The 18,246-nt window shown below is 37.0% G+C and overlaps 1 protein-coding gene across 4 annotated transcripts in view; it reads left to right on the top strand.

The window, feature by feature from the left end:
• Nucleotides 1-18,246, top strand: part of DLGAP1 (DLG associated protein 1) — a 317,237-nt gene that overhangs the window by 254,162 nt on the left and 44,829 nt on the right. For all 4 annotated transcript variants that reach the window (XM_037050284.1, XM_037050283.1, XM_037050286.1 and 1 more), the window contains one exon: nucleotides 1,975-2,066. In XM_037050284.1, coding sequence (XP_036906179.1) covers nucleotides 1,975-2,066 — 92 coding nt within the window. The remainder of the gene's footprint in view (nucleotides 1-1,974; nucleotides 2,067-18,246) is intronic.

Genomic DNA, 18,246 nt, shown 5'->3' with positions numbered 1-18,246 from the left:
TATATCAATGGAGACAGAATACAAGAACGTTGGCATCTGAAATCAAAAAGATTAATTAGTAGGATCCAGATCCATTGGTGATTCATGTATTTGTGGGAGGGGTAGATTGTTGGAGTTCTACTGTATATCTTACACAAAAACATGCTAGGGCAGTGGATTTAAAAGTAAACAGGAAAAAATGATAGGAGAATAGCAAATACAACAGAACTTAAAAAAATAAACTTAGGATAGGAAACCCTTTTAAATCATAAATGCTAGATTGACTGCATAGTAATTCAAGATTCTCTACAATGAAGAACAAAATTTAAAAGACAAAAGGTAAATGAGAGAAAATATTTACTGTATATATAACTGGAAAAGGGTTATTACAGGTCATAAGATATAAAAGAGCTTGTACAAATAAAATAAAGCACAACTCAATAGGTAAAAACAAAAAACTAGCAAAGGTTATGAACAAGAAATTTATAGATAGTACAAGAGGACAATAGGTATTTTTGACCTGTGATATTAGTTAAAATGTAAAAGTTTGCCAACATTTACTATCAGTGAGGAGGTAGGGACATAGACATCCCACACACTGATTATATCAGGATGATAAATGCTTTTTAAAAAAGGTTTTATTTATTTGTTTTCAGAGAGAAGGGAATGGAGGGAGAAAGAGAGGGAGAGAAACAGTGATGTGTGAGAGATACATCGACTGGTTGCCTCTCACACATTCCCAACCAAGGAAGGGCCTGGCCCACAACCCAGGCATGTGCCCTGACTGGGAATCAAACTGGTGACCCTTTGGTTCGCAGGCTGGCACTGATTCCACTGCGCCATACCAGTCAGGGCAATGGTAAATGCTTTTAAGAACAATGTTGTAATATCCCTTATAGCTGAACCTGCTCAGTACCTTCCATTTAACATTTCTACTTCTGAGAATTTTTCCCAGTCAACAGTTGCACAATTGTTCCAAAGATTCATTTGAAATATTAATTTTAGTACCAGATGTAATAGCAACAAAGAGAGAATTACCTTGAGGCCCATGTTGTTTATATGGTCATTAAAAGAAATATTTATGTAACCAAACAAAAAAAGATAAAGGTAGACCTATAGTTGCTAACATGGTAAAAAGCCCAAAAGATAGAAGTGTTAATGAATAAAGCAAATTAGCATAAAACTATATATAGTATAATCTCATCTGTATAAAGTTTATATTAATACTTACTTTTATATGTAATATATATTGAAAGATGGTCAAATATGCATCCAATGATTGACAGTAATTCTTGAGGGACTTCAGTTTTTTACATTATATATTCCTGTATTTTAATTTTATATAACTCACATTGAATTGCTTTTATAGTTAGGAAAAATAATTTATTAAATACATTGGAAAAAAGAGAAATAAACCTCTTTGCTCTGAATAATCATAGAATTTATTTCAAATTTGGCTTAGGCCTAATATACCACATAGGCTGTCAGTTATATATGGACATGTTTTCTATATGAACTGTAATATAACTATTTAGAAATTATGGCATAATATTCAGCCAATTCTTTAGTTTAAAAGGGAAAAAATGAAGGTACTCTGTCATTTATCTTAATGAGGTAAATACCTAAGCCTCCCAATATTAATCATTCTTACTACAATAAATTAATTTTTTTCTTCTTATTTTGTTATCTGCAAATTTAAAATGTCTAAAAGCATATTTCCATCTAGTGCTCACAGGTAAGTATGTACAAATCTATGGCAGAATCATAGACATTTATTAGGCATTTTTAAATGACTAAAATTGCATTTTATGGAGATTAGCAGAGTCAAAACACATGATATAATAATGTAGTGATGGCTCTCATTAAATACAAAAATATTAAACAGTTGCAAATCACAAAACATTCTAGTGCAGATGTGTCTAATGAAAAGTGGCATTTGCTTTCAAATGAGATAACTAAAATAGAGCACCTGTACATATTTGATTGTTTCTTCAGGTGGATGATGCTGAAGAGCCTGACAAAACAGGGGAAAATAAAGCACCCAGTAAGTTCCAGTCCGTAGGAGTGCAAGTAGAAGAAGAGAAGTGGTGAGTCCACATGCGTTCCTCCTCTTTCGTCTTGATGTTGGCAAGTATGGTGCACGTATTTTTCCCCACGATAAACCAGTGAGGGTCAATGCTATTTTCCATTAACTTCTGGGAGCATTTAAAGGGTAAGCTTGAAATGATATTGGCTGATTTCCTTCTCTACTTTACCAGCAGAGACCACTCAGTTTAAGCTCCAGCTCGAAGAGTAGAGTAGACACATCACATTCACATACACATAGACAGTGTACAGTGCTGACGTGCTGAAAACTCTGCCTCTTCCAAAAAACGTTCCCGTTTGTCACTGCAGACTTTTTAAGAGAAGAGGACTTACCTTATTCCCTTTTCCCCCCTGCGCTTAATAATGGCTGGTGTTTAGTATGCACTCAATGAATAGTAGAGAATGAATGAATGAATGAATGAATGAGGAAGAGGAAAAAGAGAAAATTTCCTATCATTATCCTAAATCACCCAGATGATTTAGAAATCACCATTCCTTTAGAATGCTCTTTAAAATAAGCTTACTCTAGAGTCATAAGGTTTAGAAATGGGGAATTTAGAGCTTCAGAAGATCATTAGAATCCAGAAGGTATTACTGAGGTCAGTACATTTATTTTGTAAATGAAAACTTGATCCAGAGAGGTTTGTGAGTTTCTTGATCAAACTGTGAGGACCATAATGTGTGAAACTATATTTTATTGTTAATAGTACCCCCAGCTTCCAGAATTGTGCTTTTCACATAATAATATCGGTGCAACAGTTATGCTAAGAAAAAGGGCTGTTCATTATAAATCAGGACATCATCTAAACTCAGCCACTAGCTTTCTGTGTGTTAATTAGGAGGAATCAGTTAAATGTCATCCATCCACCATCTATCATCCAACCATTCAATAAATATGTATGGAATGTTTTCTATGTGCAAGGCTGCCTGTAACACATACTGAAAATCTGAAAAGAAGTCATGCATCAGTTCACGGAAGGAGTTCTATTTCAGAGCTTCCTGGTATTGACTCTGTTCTTGCATTTAAGAGGTTTTCTATGTAATTATATTTTATATAATTATATAATACAAAAAGCCCAGAAAATTGGTGTAACTCTGTTGGAAACTATTATGATAAAAATTAGCAATAGTGATGTAGCTATCCACACCCATTGACCCAGTAATCACATTAATGGAGCTATCCCGAATGAAGTTAGTCAATGGAAGGGAAACAGTTATGGAACACTATCTATTATTAAAAAATAAAAATATTAATTATCAAATGTCAAACAACAAGAGAATGAATGCCTTTGTAAATTATAGCACACCATCACCAGAGAAAATATTATACAGCTATTAAATATAACTTAATTTGTAAAGAAAATATAAAAATATGAGAAAATTTCCATGATACAATGTTAAATTAAAAAATTGAACACATATCCATGTATAATTTTCATAAACATGGACAAAGACTGAAGTGTAATCTGTAGAAATGGTAGGTTTAGAAGTGGTTTTCTTCTTTTACTCTAAAATATTTTCTTACTGTATTTACTGCAAATGTTATTAATTATTATTTTTAAGTCAACCTTTCTGACACATGTTTCTTTAGTTAAATGTTTTAGAAATTTTTTTGAAAATGTCATCTTAGAAGATATGGAAGATAAGATCTCATGGTACAGAAACACTGAGTTCTGTCCAGAAGGTATCCAGCCATATACTATGAAAAATAGAGACATTTATATTTTTAATAATATATTCATTTATTTTTAGAGAGAGGGAGGGAAAGGAAGGGAGAAAAACTTCAATGTATGGTTGCTTCTTGTGTACCCCCTACTGGGGACCTGGCCTGCAACCCAGGCATGTACCCTGACTGGGGATTGAACTGGTGACCCTTTGGTTCACAGGCCGGAGCTCAGCCCACTGAGCCACACAAGCCAGGGAAATAGAAAAATTTATTGATGAAGAAGAAACATTCTACACAGAACAGTGATGCCTCAATGCCTTCAAAGTAGGCATGTTTGGTCCACACACAGTCCTACCAATCACCACTAGCTGCCCAGTTGTATTTTCCTGAATCTCCTTCACAATCTGAAATCTCTTCCCCTTCAAACGCAATTTTAGCTTTGGGAAAAGCCAGAAGTCACAGGTTGCCAAATCTGGGCTGTAGGGGGACTGAGTCACCTGAGTGACTTGATGTTTTGCAAAAAAAAAACTCTGCATGAGATGTGATACATGAGTGGGCGCATTGTCATGAGGAAGCTACCAACCAAGGCCTTCTGAATCAACCAAATAGTTTCCACAGAGGGATGTTCAAGCTTAGCACAAAATTTGACGCAGATTCATTGCTCTACTCACTCAGTCATTTTGAATGTGGTGGCCACACAGTACACATGCTCAGGCAATGGCATCTACCACCCCCACTGACTAGCACAGTGAAGTCATCATTGTTCATGCATGTGTATCCCAGTCTAGTCTCCTTGGCTGCCAGGTTACATAGATGTTGCACAAACTCTTCTTGTTATATTAACAATGTCTGTTTCTTTCCAGACAGACCTTATATTTCTTCTTTACTCACCAGCCTGACTTGCTTGTTTTCCTCAGTGGTGTAGTGGTTAAGAACTGGTGGTCTTGATCCGGAACACCTAGGTTCAAATCCTGGCTCTGCCACATAGCAGCTGGGGGGACTTGGTCAAATAGCTAAAGTCTTTGTGCTTTATTTCCTTGTTTGTGAAAAGGATATTATCTGTGAAACAAACCACCCTGTGAAAAAGGGCAGTTTCTGATCCAGCATGTAAGGAGCTTAGAAGTCACCATTCTGTCCTAACAGGTGAAACACTGAGCAAATTGAAAAATCAACAACTCTTCTTAAATCAGTCAGAGAAGTGAAGTCACAGGGCATACCACTTCCCCCGAACCTGGAGAGACAGAGGGACAGATACAGAGAATCAGAATGACAGCTTACTAGAGTAGAACCCAGAAGCAGAACCCTCTGTGGGAACCAGTTATCAGCGCAGGAAAACCTACACTGTAGCTGACAAACTGCCGTAGGCTCAGTGTGGGTAAGTCTGGGAGTCAGAAACTTCAGAGGGACCCCTTTACACAGGGGGACTACGGAGGTCTTGTGACTTTTACCTCTCTAGGAGCTCTACCAGTTCTCCCCAGTAAATATCAAGAAAAATTCCATCCAGAGAAAGAGGGAAAGGCACTATTTTTAAATATGCCAGAATACTTGGTTATTAACAGGTCTGCTGTGGGAAGAAACTATTTTATCAGAGCCTAACCTGCTCGGGTTTCATCAGAGCCTAACTGACCGGGGGGGAAAGGAAACACTCAACCCCAGCCCCCTCTATCCATTCTGGCTCACATAAGGGGAGGAGAAGCTGAGAAGTTTCTCAGCTGTTGAGGTGCAGGGGCGCAGGATCACCAGAAGGCTGAGACCTAGTCCATCAGAGTGCTTCCTCACCTCCCCACCACACTAGGAAAGGCCTGCTCACTACAGTTCCTTTCCACAGGACATCATATCTGCACTTCAGTAATAATGTAAATAATAAGCTTACTAAAAATGTAAAAATCAAACAAACAACAAGAACAAATAACACTGCAGTTTGATGGGACTGAACCAGAGTCATTTATATGACAAGAATTATTTGAATTATCAGACCAAGAATTTTTTTTCAACTACAGTGAATATCCCAAGTGCTTTAATGGAAAAAGTAAACAGCATACAAGCATAGATGGATAATTAAACAAGGAGATGGATTCTAAGAAAGAATTAAAAAATGCTACAGATCAAAAACACTAACAGAAATGAAGGATGCCTCTGATGGCCTCATTAGTGGACTAGACACAGCTGAGGATCTCTGAGCTTGATGATGTAACAATAGAAACTTGCAAAACCGAACAAAGACAAAAAAAGACATGAAAATAATAATAACAGAATATCCAAAACCATGGTGCAATTATACAAGACATAATAAATGCATAATGAGAATACCAGAAGAACAAGAGATGTCAAGGAACAGACGTAATATTTGAGTCTGTGGTGACTGAGAATTTTCCTGAATTAAAGTCAGATACCAAAGCACAAATTCGGGAAGCTCAGAGAAGACCAAGCGGGATAAATGCTCAATATGCTTTACTTAGACATATCATACTCAAAGAAAATCAAAAGGAAAAATCTCCTGAAAGAAGCAAGAGGGGAAAACCACCTTTCTGATAGAGGGCCAAAGATAAGAATTACATGCTACTCTTCCTCAGAAACCATGCAAGTAAAGAGAGAGTGAAATAAAGTATTTAATATTTGAACCCTGACTGGTGTGGCTCAGTTGGTTGGGTGTCATCCCGCAGAGCAAAAGATCACCAGTTTGACTCCCAGTCAACGCACATGCCTAGGTTGTAGGTTTGGTCCCCCAGTCAGGGTGTGAGAGGTAACCAATTGATGTTTCTCTCTCGCATTAATGTTTCTCTCCCTCTCTTTTTCCCTGCCCCCCCTAAAAATAAATAAATAAATTCTTTTTAAAAAGTATTTAATATGCAAGAGGAAAAAAACCCATCAACCTAGGTTTCTGTACTCTGAAATTAGCCCACAAAAATGAAGGAGAAATAACATCTTCTTCAGCAAACAAAAATTGAGGAAAGTTTTTGCCAGTAGAGATTTTAGAGACAGGAGGACTTCAGAGCAAGGAAAATTATCAGGGATAATGGAGAGCATTATATAATGATAAAGGAGTCAATTCTCCAAGACATAACAATCCTTAATGACTATATCCCTAACAAGAGTGTCAGAATGTATGAGACAAAAATGATAGAACTGCAAAGAGAAATAGATGAATCCACATTATATTTAGCTGGAGCCCTGACTGGTGCGGCTCAGTGGATTGGGCATCATTCTGCAAACCACTATTACAGTTGGAGACTTCAAGACCCCTCTATCAGAAATGGATAGCTCACGTGGAGCATTCAACAAGATAGACCATAAAACTTTTCTTGTCCATAAAACTTTTATTAAAAATTTGTAGGAACTTCTGATCCAGATGGAACCATAGGTAAATATGCCCTACATCCTCACACAACTACAGCAAATATTACAACTAGAGTATAAAATAAATATCAGCTGGAATTGTCAGAAAATGGAGCTGTATGGGAGTCCAACAACCAAGGACTTAAAGATGCTCTGACTGGTGTGGCTCAGTGGACTGAGCACCAGCCTGCAAACCAAAGGGTCGCCAGTTCAATTCCCAATCAGGGCACATGCCTGGGTTGCAGGCCAAGTACCCAATAGGAGGTGTGTGAGAGGCAACCACACACTGATATTTCTTTCCCTCTTTCTCCTTTTCTTCTCCTCTCTCTGAAAATAAGTAAATAAAATATTTTTTAAATAAATAAGACACATTTACCCGGATGGGTGGGAGGGGCAGAGATGCACAGAGTGGCATGGATAGGTGGAGAGGCACAGAGAGGAGAGAGGGACAGGTGCAGAGAGACACGGAGATGCACAGAGACACACAGAGACGTGGAATGAGCAGTCCCACATCCACCTGTGGTGGATAAAAATCAGGAAGGATACCTCAGGATTGAAGGATGCCAGCCACTGACTAGACCACCCAGCCCAGGATTCCAGTGCCAGGGAGATCGGTCCCCATAACTTCTGAATGTATAAACTAGTGGGGGTTGGGGTGGTGGAAGAAACTGTAGGATTCTCAAGAGACTCCTCTTAAAAGGAACTGCAATAGACTTAGGATTCATGCAGGCTCACTCACTCTGGAATTCAGCACCAGGACAACAGGTGGAGGGCACCAGTGGCATAGGAAGAGAAATTGAAGTGTCTGTCAACAAGGCGAGTGGCAGGAGAAAGCTTCCTCCAAAGCAAAACTCCAGAGGCCAGGCAGTGGTGGTGTTCCTTCTCCAGCCCTCCCCAACACCGAGCCACAGAGCAGTGACATGGGTAGCCCCACCCAAGTGATTACTTAAGGCTCTGCCCTATACAACTTACAGGTGCTCTTTTCTACAATGGGCCATGCTACTAAGACATGGAGTCAAGCAGCTGTACCTAATACACAAAAACAAACACAGGGAAACTGCCAAAATGAGGAGACAAAGAAATATGGTCCAAATGAAAGAACAGAACATTGCCCTGGCTGGAGTGGCTCAGTGGATTGAGTGCTAGCCTGCAAACCAAAAGGTCATTTTCAATTCCCAGTCAGGGCACATGCCTGGGTTGTGGGCCAGGTCCCAGTAGGGGGCAGACTAGCAGCAACCACACATTAATGTTTCTCTCTCTCTCTTTCTCCCTCCCTTCCCCTCTCTCTAAAAATAAATAAATAAATAAAATCTTTTAAAAAATAAAGAACAGATCAAAACTCCACAAAAAAGAACTAAATGAAATGGAGATAAGCAACCTGTCAGATGCAGAGTTCAAAATACTGGTTATCAGGATGCTCAAAGAACTCACTGAGTACTTCAACAGCATGAAAAAGGCCCAAGCAGAAGTGAATGTTACATTAAGTGAAATAGAGAAAAACCTATAGGGAACCAACAGTGGAGAGGATGAGGCTGAGAATCAAATCAATGATTTGGAACATAAGGGAAAGAAAGGCATTCAATCAGAACAGCAAAAATTAAAAAAATGAGTGTGGGCTCCTCTGGGACATCTTCAAATGCACCGACATCTGAATCGTAGGGATGCCAGAAGGAGAAGAGGAAGAGCAAGAAATTGAAAACTTACTTGAAAACATAATGAAAGAAAACTTACCTAATTTGGCAAAGGAAATAGACAGACAAGTTCAGGAAATACAGAAAGCCCCAAACAAGTTGGATCCAAAGACAATCACACCAAGACACATCATAATTAAAATGCCAAAGGTTAAAGATAAAGAATCTTAAAAGCAGCAAAAGATATATATATATACAAAAGAGTTCCCATACAGCAAATTTCTCAAAAGAAACACTGCAGGCTATAAGGGACTGGCAAGAAGTATTCAAAGTGATGAAAGCAAGGACTTTCAACCTAGATTACTCTATCCAGCAAAGCTATCATTTAGAATGGAAGGGCAGATAAAGTGCTTCCCAGACAAGGTAAAACTAAAAGAGTTCCTCATCACCAATCCATTATTATATGAAATGCTAACGGGAATTATATAGAAAAAGAAGATCAAAACGATGAACATTAAAATGGCGATAAATTAACAACTATCAACAATGGAATCTAAAGAACAAACTAATCAAACAAACAGAATAGGAACAGAATCATAGATGTGGAAATAATTTGAAGGGTTATCCGTTGGGAGGAGGAAGGGGGAGAATGGGGGGAAAGCGCAGGGATTTAGAAGCACAAACTGGTAGGTACAAAATAGGGGATGTTAAGAACAGTATAGGAAATGGAGTAGCCAAAGAACTTATGTGCATGGCTCATGGACATGAAGTAAGGGAAGATTGCTGGAAGGAATGGGGGAATCAGGTTGGGAGGGCAAAGGGGGAAAATTGGGATGACTGTAATAGCATAATCAATAAAATATATTTAAAACATTTTAAAGCATAAAAATAATAAAATGTCTACTGTCGGACCACAGTGGAATTTAACTAGAAATCAGTAACAGAGAGATAACTAGAAATTCTCGCAAATATTTTAAGATTAAACAGTGTACCCCAAAATGACACATGGGTCAAAGAAGAGACAGAAATTTTAAAATTTGTGACTTAATTAAAATAAAAACAGTATTTATCAAAATTTGTGGCATGCAGCAATATTAGTATTTAGTGGGGAATTCNAAACTCCAGAAAAAGAACTAAATGAAATGGAGATAAGCAACCTGTCAGATGCAGAGTTCAAAATACTGGTTATCAGGATGCTCAAAGAACTCACTGAGTACTTCAACAGCATGAAAAAGGCCCAAGCAGAAGTGAATGTTACATTAAGTGAAATAGAGAAAAACCTATAGGGAACCAACAGTGGAGAGGATGAGGCTGAGAATCAAATCAATGATTTGGAACATAAGGGAAAGAAAGGCATTCAATCAGAACAGCAAAAATTAAAAAAATGAGTGTGGGCTCCTCTGGGACATCTTCAAATGCACCGACATCTGAATCGTAGGGATGCCAGAAGGAGAAGAGGAAGAGCAAGAAATTGAAAACTTACTTGAAAACATAATGAAAGAAAACTTACCTAATTTGGCAAAGGAAATAGACAGACAAGTTCAGGAAATACAGAAAGCCCCAAACAAGTTGGATCCAAAGACAATCACACCAAGACACATCATAATTAAATTGCCAAAGGTTAAAGATAAAGAATCTTAAAAGCAGCAAAAGATATATATATATATAGTTATATATAGTTATATACAAAAGAGTTCCCATACAGCAAATTTCTCAAAAGAAACACTGCCGGCTATAAGGGACTGGCAAGAAGTATTCAAAGTGATGAAAAGCCAGGACTTTCAACCTAGATTACTCTATCTAGCAAAGCTATCATTTAGAATGGAAGGGCAGATAAAGTGCTTCCCAGACAAGGTAAAACTAAAAGAGTGCCTCATCACCAATCCATTATTATATGAAATGCTAACGGGAATTATATAGAAAAAGAAGATCAAAACAATGAACATTAAAATGGCGATAAATTAACAACTATCAACAATGGAATCTAAACAACAAACTAATCAAACAAACAGAACAGGAACAGAATCATAGATGTGGAAATAATTTGAAGGGTTATCAGTTGGGAGGAGGAAGGGGGAGAATGGGGGGAAAGCGCAGGGATTTAGAAGCACAAATTGGTAGGTACAAAATAGAGGATGTTAAGAACAGTATAGGAAATGGAGTAGCCAAAGAACTTATATGCATAACCCATGGACATGAAGTAAGGGAAGATTGCTGGAAGGAATCGGGGAATCAGGTTGGGAGGGCAAAGGGGGAAAATTGGGATGACTGTAATAGCATAATCAATAAAATATATTTAAAACATTTTAAAGCAGAAAAATAATAAAATGTCTACTGTCAGACCACAGTGGAATTTAACTAGAAATCAGTAACAGAGAGATAACTAGAAATTCTCGCAAATATTTTAAGATTAGACAGTGTACCCCCAAATGACACATGGGTCAAAGAAGAGACAGAAATTTTAAAATTTGTGAATTAATGAAAATAAAAACAGTATTTATCAAAATTTGTGGCATGCAGCAATATTAGTAGTTAGTGGGGAATTCATAGTAATAAATGAACTGTACTTAATGTGAGAAACTTGAAGTTTTCTTGCTAAAATCAGGATCAAGGCAAGGACGTTTCCCCTTACTGCTTTTCAATATTGTACAGGAAGTCCTACTTAATGCAGTAAGACTGACAAAGGAAATAAGCATACAGACTGAAAAGGAACAAAAGACTTTGTTCTCAGAAGACATGATCATCTATGTAGAAAATACAAGAGAATAAAAAAAATAAAACTCTTGGAACTAATAAATAATTAGAGCAAGGTTTCAGAATACAGGGCAAATATACAAAAGTCATTAATTTCCTATATACCAGCAATAAACAAGTGGAATTTGAATTAAAAACACATTACTGCTCTGGTCAGTGTGCTCTGTTGGCTGGAGAGTCATTCTGCGTACCAAGAGGTTGCCAGTTGGATTCCCAGTCAGGGCACATGCTTGGTCTGTGGGCTCGATCCCCCATCAGTGCATGTATGGGAGGCAGCTGATTGCTGTTTCTCTTTCACATTGATGTCCCTCTCTCTTTCTCTTCCTCTATTTCCCCTCCACCCTTACCCTCTCTAAAAATTCATGAACGTGTCTTTGAATGATAATTTAAAAAAATACCAGTGGGTTCTGAAACTTTTTTTAAATAAAATAAAATAAAAACACATTACCATTTACAACCCCAACATGAAATACTTAAGAATAAATCTAACAATATATGTATAATAGCTACCTGATGGAAACTATAAAATTCTGATGAAAATATCAACAAAGAACTTAAAAAATGAAGAGATACTTCATTTTTATGAATAGGATCAATCAATATTGTCAAGATATTATGTCTTCTTAACTTAATCTATAGATTCAATGCAATCCCAATCAAAATGCTGGCAAGTTATTCTGTAGATATCAAAAGACAGATTCTAAAATTTGTATGAATGCCCTGGCTGGTGTGGCTCAGTTAATGAAATGTTGGCCTGTGGATCAAACGTTGGCCTGTGAACCAAACGGTTGCTGTTCAATTCCCACTCGGGGCACATGTCTGAGTTGTGGGTCAGGTCCCCAGTTGGGGGCACGTGAAAAGCAACCACACATTGATGTTTCTTTCCCTCCCTTCTCTAAAAATAAATAAATAAAATATTTTAAAAAAATAAATAAATAAAATTTATATGGAAAGACAAAGGACAATAAAGCTAACACAATAATGAAGGGGAAGGAAAGGTCAGACTGACACTCTCAACCTCAATACTTTCTGTAAAGTTTCAGTAATCAAGATAGTGTGGTATTTATTGGTGAAAGAACAGACAAATAAATCAATGAAACACAGTAGACAATGCAAAAATAATCTCCCATAAATACAGTAAATTTTTCCTTGACAGAGGAGCACAGGTAATACAACGAAGAAAAAAGATTTTTCTTTTTCAACAAATGATGCTGGAAAACTAAACATCCACATTTGAAAAAAAGAATCTAAACACAGACCTTACACCCTTCACAAAAATTAACTCAAAATGGATTACAGTTCTAAATGTAAAACACAAAACTATAAAACTCCTAGAAGACAACATAGGAGAAAATCTAGATACCCTTAGGTACTATGATGACCTTAGATATAATGCCAAAGTCACAGTTCTCAAAGGAAATAGTGGATAAGCCGGACTTCATTAAAATTTAAAATGTCTCTGCAAAAGGCAATGTCAAGAAAATAAGAAGACAGCACTGACAGGTGTGGCTCAGTCGGTTGAGCATTGTCCAGCAAAGCGAAATGTCACAGTCAGGGTAAGAGTCTGGGATACAGGTTCAGTTCCCAGTAGGACACATATGAGAGGCAATCGATTGATGTTATCTTTCAGCTCAATGTTTCTCTCCCTTTCTCCCTCCCTTCCTCTCTTCTGAAAAGTAAATAAATAGAAATCTTTAAAAATAAAAGAGAATAAGAAGACAAATCACACACTGGGAGAAAATATTTGCAAAACACGCACCTAATAAAGGGTTGTGACACAGAATCCTTAAAACTCAACAATATGAAAATGAGCAACCTGATTTAAAAACAGGCAAAACACCTTACCAGACCCCTCACCTAAGGAAATGCGCAGATATCAAGTAAGCATATGAAAAGATGCTCCATATCACACATCATCAGGGAATTGCAAATTAAAACAACAATGAGACACCACTACTCACCTATTAAAATGGCCAAAATCCAAAATATTGACAACATCAAGTGGTGAGAATGTAGAGAAATATTAATTATCATTCACTGTTGGTGGTAATGCAAAATGGTACAGGCGCTTTCAGAGACAGTTTGGTGCTTTCTTACAAAAATAAAAATATTCTTATCATATGGTCCAGTAATTGCACTCCTTGATATTTACTCAAGGAAACTGAAAACTCATGTCTAAGCGAAAACTTGCCCACAGATGTTTAGAGCAGCTTTAGCCATAATTGCCAAAACTCAGAAGCAACAAAGATGTCATCAGTAGGTGAATAACAATATAATATTATTCAGCATTTAAAAAGAAATGAGTTATCAAGCCATGAAAAGACATGCAGGAAAATTAAATGTGTACGCCTAAGTGAAAGAAGCCAATCTACAAGGGCTACCTACTGCTATGTAATTTCAAGCGTATGACATTCCAGAAAAGGCAAAACTATGGAAGTAAAATTGTGGTTCTCAGGGATTGGCGAAGGAGGGATAGATATGCAGAGCACAGGGATTTTTAGGGTTGTAAAACTATTCTGTTATACTAAAGTGATGGCCTCATCTATGGTATGTGAATGTATGTCATTACACAGCTGTCAAAGTCCATAGAATGTACCACACCAAGACTGAACTTGAATGAATCTGCGGTTTTGTGTAATAATGGTGTGTCGGTGCAGGTTCACTGATTGCAGCAAATGGTCCACTTTGGTTGGGGGTGTTGGTAGTGGAGAGGAGAGGGCAAAGTATATGGGGGATTGTTCAGTGTTGCTGTGAAACCAAAACCGCTCTAAAAAATAAAATTTATTAATTAAAAAATGTGGGGCCCTGGCTGGTGTGGCTCAGTGGATTGAGCACGGGCCTGCAAACTACATGATTGCGGTTCGATTCCCAGTCAGGGCACATGCCTGGGTTGCAGGCCAGTTCCCAGCAGGGGACTCATAAGAGGCAACCGTACATTGATATTTCTCTCCCTCTCTCCTTCCCTCCCCCTCTAAAGATAAATAAATAAAATCTTTTAAAAAATGTGGGAGGGTAGACAATTTTAACCTCAGGGTGTTTTCCTGGGAGTGTGTTGTTTCATGTATGTAAAACTTTAGAAAAACACCTGACCTAAAAGAAGTTCTGTATGAATGTTTTTGATTCCATTATGTACCAAAATAGAATCTCTCTACAGATTGAAACCCCAAGAAAGAAATACCATCTTTTCCCATCTTTTCTTTAAAAATAAGAGAAAATAACCTCAATTTTTACATTTTAATTCAATTGAGTTACATTCAATTAATGTAAATGTTTACATTAATTTGGTCATTTCTCTTACCAAATTAATGCCCTGACATCGGCCCAGCAACCGGAATGTGAAATATTGCATTATTTGGCCAGAACTAAGAGCAACCCAAAAACTTCAAATGAGCCACTTTTACCATGTTATTGAAAAGTGGAACATTGAATGAATTACTGAAGTTTGTGGGATGGTTAGTTCCTCAGTAAACTGAGTAATTTATTTAAAATTCAATCTCCAAAAGGTTAGCAGACCTAGTTTTGGTGCTTAACTTTCTAAAATATACCCTTCTTCAAAGGTCACTTTATAGTTAACCTCTGTAAAGTAAATATGATTTTAAATTGATGTTAATGACTGTTTCCAACCTCTTCGGAAGAAATCCATTGTCAAACAGTCAGGGATTACTTATATCTTCTGTCTCTAATTATAATTCTTTTTATAATTTTGCTGGTAGTAATTCATTTAGATAGAATCTTAAAAAGCAAAATTGGGCAGATAAAATTACCTAATGACAGACAGGTGATTTTTTAAATAATTTACTGATAAAGCTGAGACTGTTGTTTTTCCTATAAATGCCCAATACCATTCATCTCTTCCTTGCCAAAATAAACAGACCGATACCCAACAGTAACAGAAAGTGAGAGAAAGTAAACAGAGCCAGAGAAACAGAGTACAAAAAGAGGAAGAGGAAGACTCCTAAGAGGCCAAGAGACTCATTATCACCTTTTGAATTTGCCACAATTTAGGAACCAAAACTAACATAGCAAAGTCCACCTGCCTGATTTGTCTGTTAAAGGGTAGACTTGTAAACATAGGGTGCTCTTCAGTGTTCCAAATCAAAACAAAAGCTGATAACTCATTAGCAAAAAGTAAAATGCACTGGGTAACTAACTGATCTGCTTCAAGAAAAGGGATCAAAATAAGTATTACGAATGCCATTGATAGCAAATGTGCCTCGTTCACTCTCCATGGCTGCCTTCTGGTGGGGCCGCCTACAGAGGTACTTTAAACGCCACGGCAGCTCCAAGCCAGGGACGATGAACGTGACTGGTTTTGAAACAATACTGCATATCTTAAGCCCATGAAGAAACTCCTCATCTCCATCAAACATTAGCTATCTTTCCTCAATTCCTGTTTCACAGGTTGGCTTGCAGCACTGTTTGATGGAATCCACGGGTGACACGAAGAACTGACGCTAAACAAAGGGGGCAAATCTGGCCACCCCCTCCCCCAGGAATACTCCCCTGGGTCCTGGTTCTCTATCCCAGTGTCTCCTAGCATCCTGTATCCATTCTTTCTCGTCCTTTTGAAGACCCCAGCAATTTGCATGAGGGCTTCTTGTCTTTCAAGCTGAAAATTAATAGATCTAGTAAACTAATCTTCTCTATTTGCTAAGGTGAGAAAGCTAAGAGCTCCCCCCCCCCATCTCCCCTTTTCTTCTACATAACAATTGTATTTCAACAGTGGTAAAAACTAAACTTCTTGAATTAGCCAATTAGTGAGTGACTCTAAGACTGTAAGTGTGGACACAAAGAAGAAAATATTATCATTTTCATTATAAAAACAGTATTCAAATTTACTTGGAAGAAAACATGCAGCAGCATAATAACAGTTTATAATTCTCTGATGGGCTTTAGAGTAATAAAAAACTGGTTATGTATGTGTTCATGTATAAATACATATTCTTATTCAGCCCTGGCTGATGTAGCTCAGTGGATTGAGCATGGGCCTGCGAACCAGAGGATCGCGGTTTGATTCCCAGTTAGGACACATGCCTGGGTTGCAGGCCAGTTCCCAGCAGGGGACACATGAGAAGCAGCCATACATTGAGGTTTCTCTCCCTCTCGCCTTTCCTTCCCCTCTAAAGATAAATAAATAAAATAAAATAAATATATATATATATTCTTATTCAGTATCATCTATCTTTTCTATAATTGAATAATTAATGATAAGAAAAGTAATGTAGTATTTATATTATGAAAATTTATAAAATACAGAAATAAAATAAAGTCCCTCATAATCCTATCCATTAACCATGAACTAATATAGGGGTATATAGTTTTACCCCTACTTTTTCCAGGAACATTTTATTTTATTTTATTTTTGTGTTTATTACAAAAATAAAGCAAAACCATCAAACTTCCCTGTACAATGTGTTTCTGATCCTTTTTTTTTCATAAAAGTTAAGCAAACACAGCTAAGGTATTTGATTTCACACTGTTTAAAAGAATTTCCTAACTTCAAAATTATTGATACAAAGATACTTTTTAGAATATCAAACTGTTGTTGAATCTCACTCTATAGTGATACTCTTTGAGGCTGCCCAGATTGATTTTAAAACCTTCTACTTAGGAGGGTAGGACTGAGGGTGGGAGGTGGGAACGGGTGGGGCTGGGGGAAGTGGTCAGGGGAAAATGTACTGGAGCAACATTAAATAATTCATTCATTCATTCATTCATTAAAAAATAAAACCTTCCCCTTAGAAGTTAAGTAATCTTGGACAAGTATCTTAATATATGAACAAAAATTACATGTATCCCAAAGGTAGTTAAAAGAGATAAATGAAATAAGAAAATAATATACTTAGTCCAGTATCTGGTCCTAGGGAGAATGGAATAAAAGCAAGTAATAATATTAGTAATAGTATTGAAGCAACATTTGTTTTTCATTTAAATTTTTTTTATTTTTCAATTACAGTTTATTTTCATATTGTTATGCATTGGTTTCAGATATACAGCATAGTGGTTAGACAATCATATACTTTACAAAGTGTTTCCCCTGATATTTCCAGTATCTACCTGACACCATACATAGTTATTACAGTATTATTCACTATGTATCCTATGTTGTAAACGTCCTCATGACTATTCTGTAACTACAAGTTTGTACTTCTTAATCCTTTCAGCTCTTTCACCCAGTTTCCCAGCGCCCCTCCCAGTCGGCATCTACTAGTCTATTTTCTGTGTCTATGAGTCTCTTTTTATGTTGCTTGTTCATTTATTTTTTATTTCATATATAAGTGAAATCACATCTTTGTCTTTCTGTGACTTACTTCACTGAACAGAATACCTTCTAGGCCTATGTATATACTGTTACACGTGGTAAGAAGCCATTCTTTTACATGGCTAATATTCCATTGTATTTATGTACTATCACTTTTTAAAAATGTTTTATTGATTATGTTATTATAATTGTCTCATTTTTTTCTCCCCTTTATCCCCCTCTGCCACCACATTTCTCCCACCACATTCCCCCACCTTAGTTCATGTCCGTGGGTCATACATATAAGTTCTTTTGCTTCTCCATTTCCCATACCATTCTTAACCTCCCCCTGTCTATTTTTTACCAACCATTTCTGTTTCTTATTTTCCGTACCTTTTCCTCATTCTCCCTGCTCCCCCACCCCACTGATAATCCTCTGTGATTGTGATCTCTATTTCTGTGAATCTCTTCCTGTTCTAATTGTTTGCTTAGTTTGTTTTTCTTTTTGTTATTTTTTTTTAGGTTCAGTTGTTTATAGTTTTGAGTTTCTTGTC

Source organism: Sturnira hondurensis, unplaced genomic scaffold (genome assembly GCF_014824575.4).
Source record: "Sturnira hondurensis isolate 20B ecotype Veracruz unplaced genomic scaffold, ASM1482457v3 Scaffold0006713, whole genome shotgun sequence".
Taxonomy (NCBI): domain Eukaryota; kingdom Metazoa; phylum Chordata; class Mammalia; order Chiroptera; family Phyllostomidae; genus Sturnira; species Sturnira hondurensis.
Note: the sequence above shows the minus strand (reverse complement) of the source record. Positions and strands in the feature narration are given on the sequence as shown.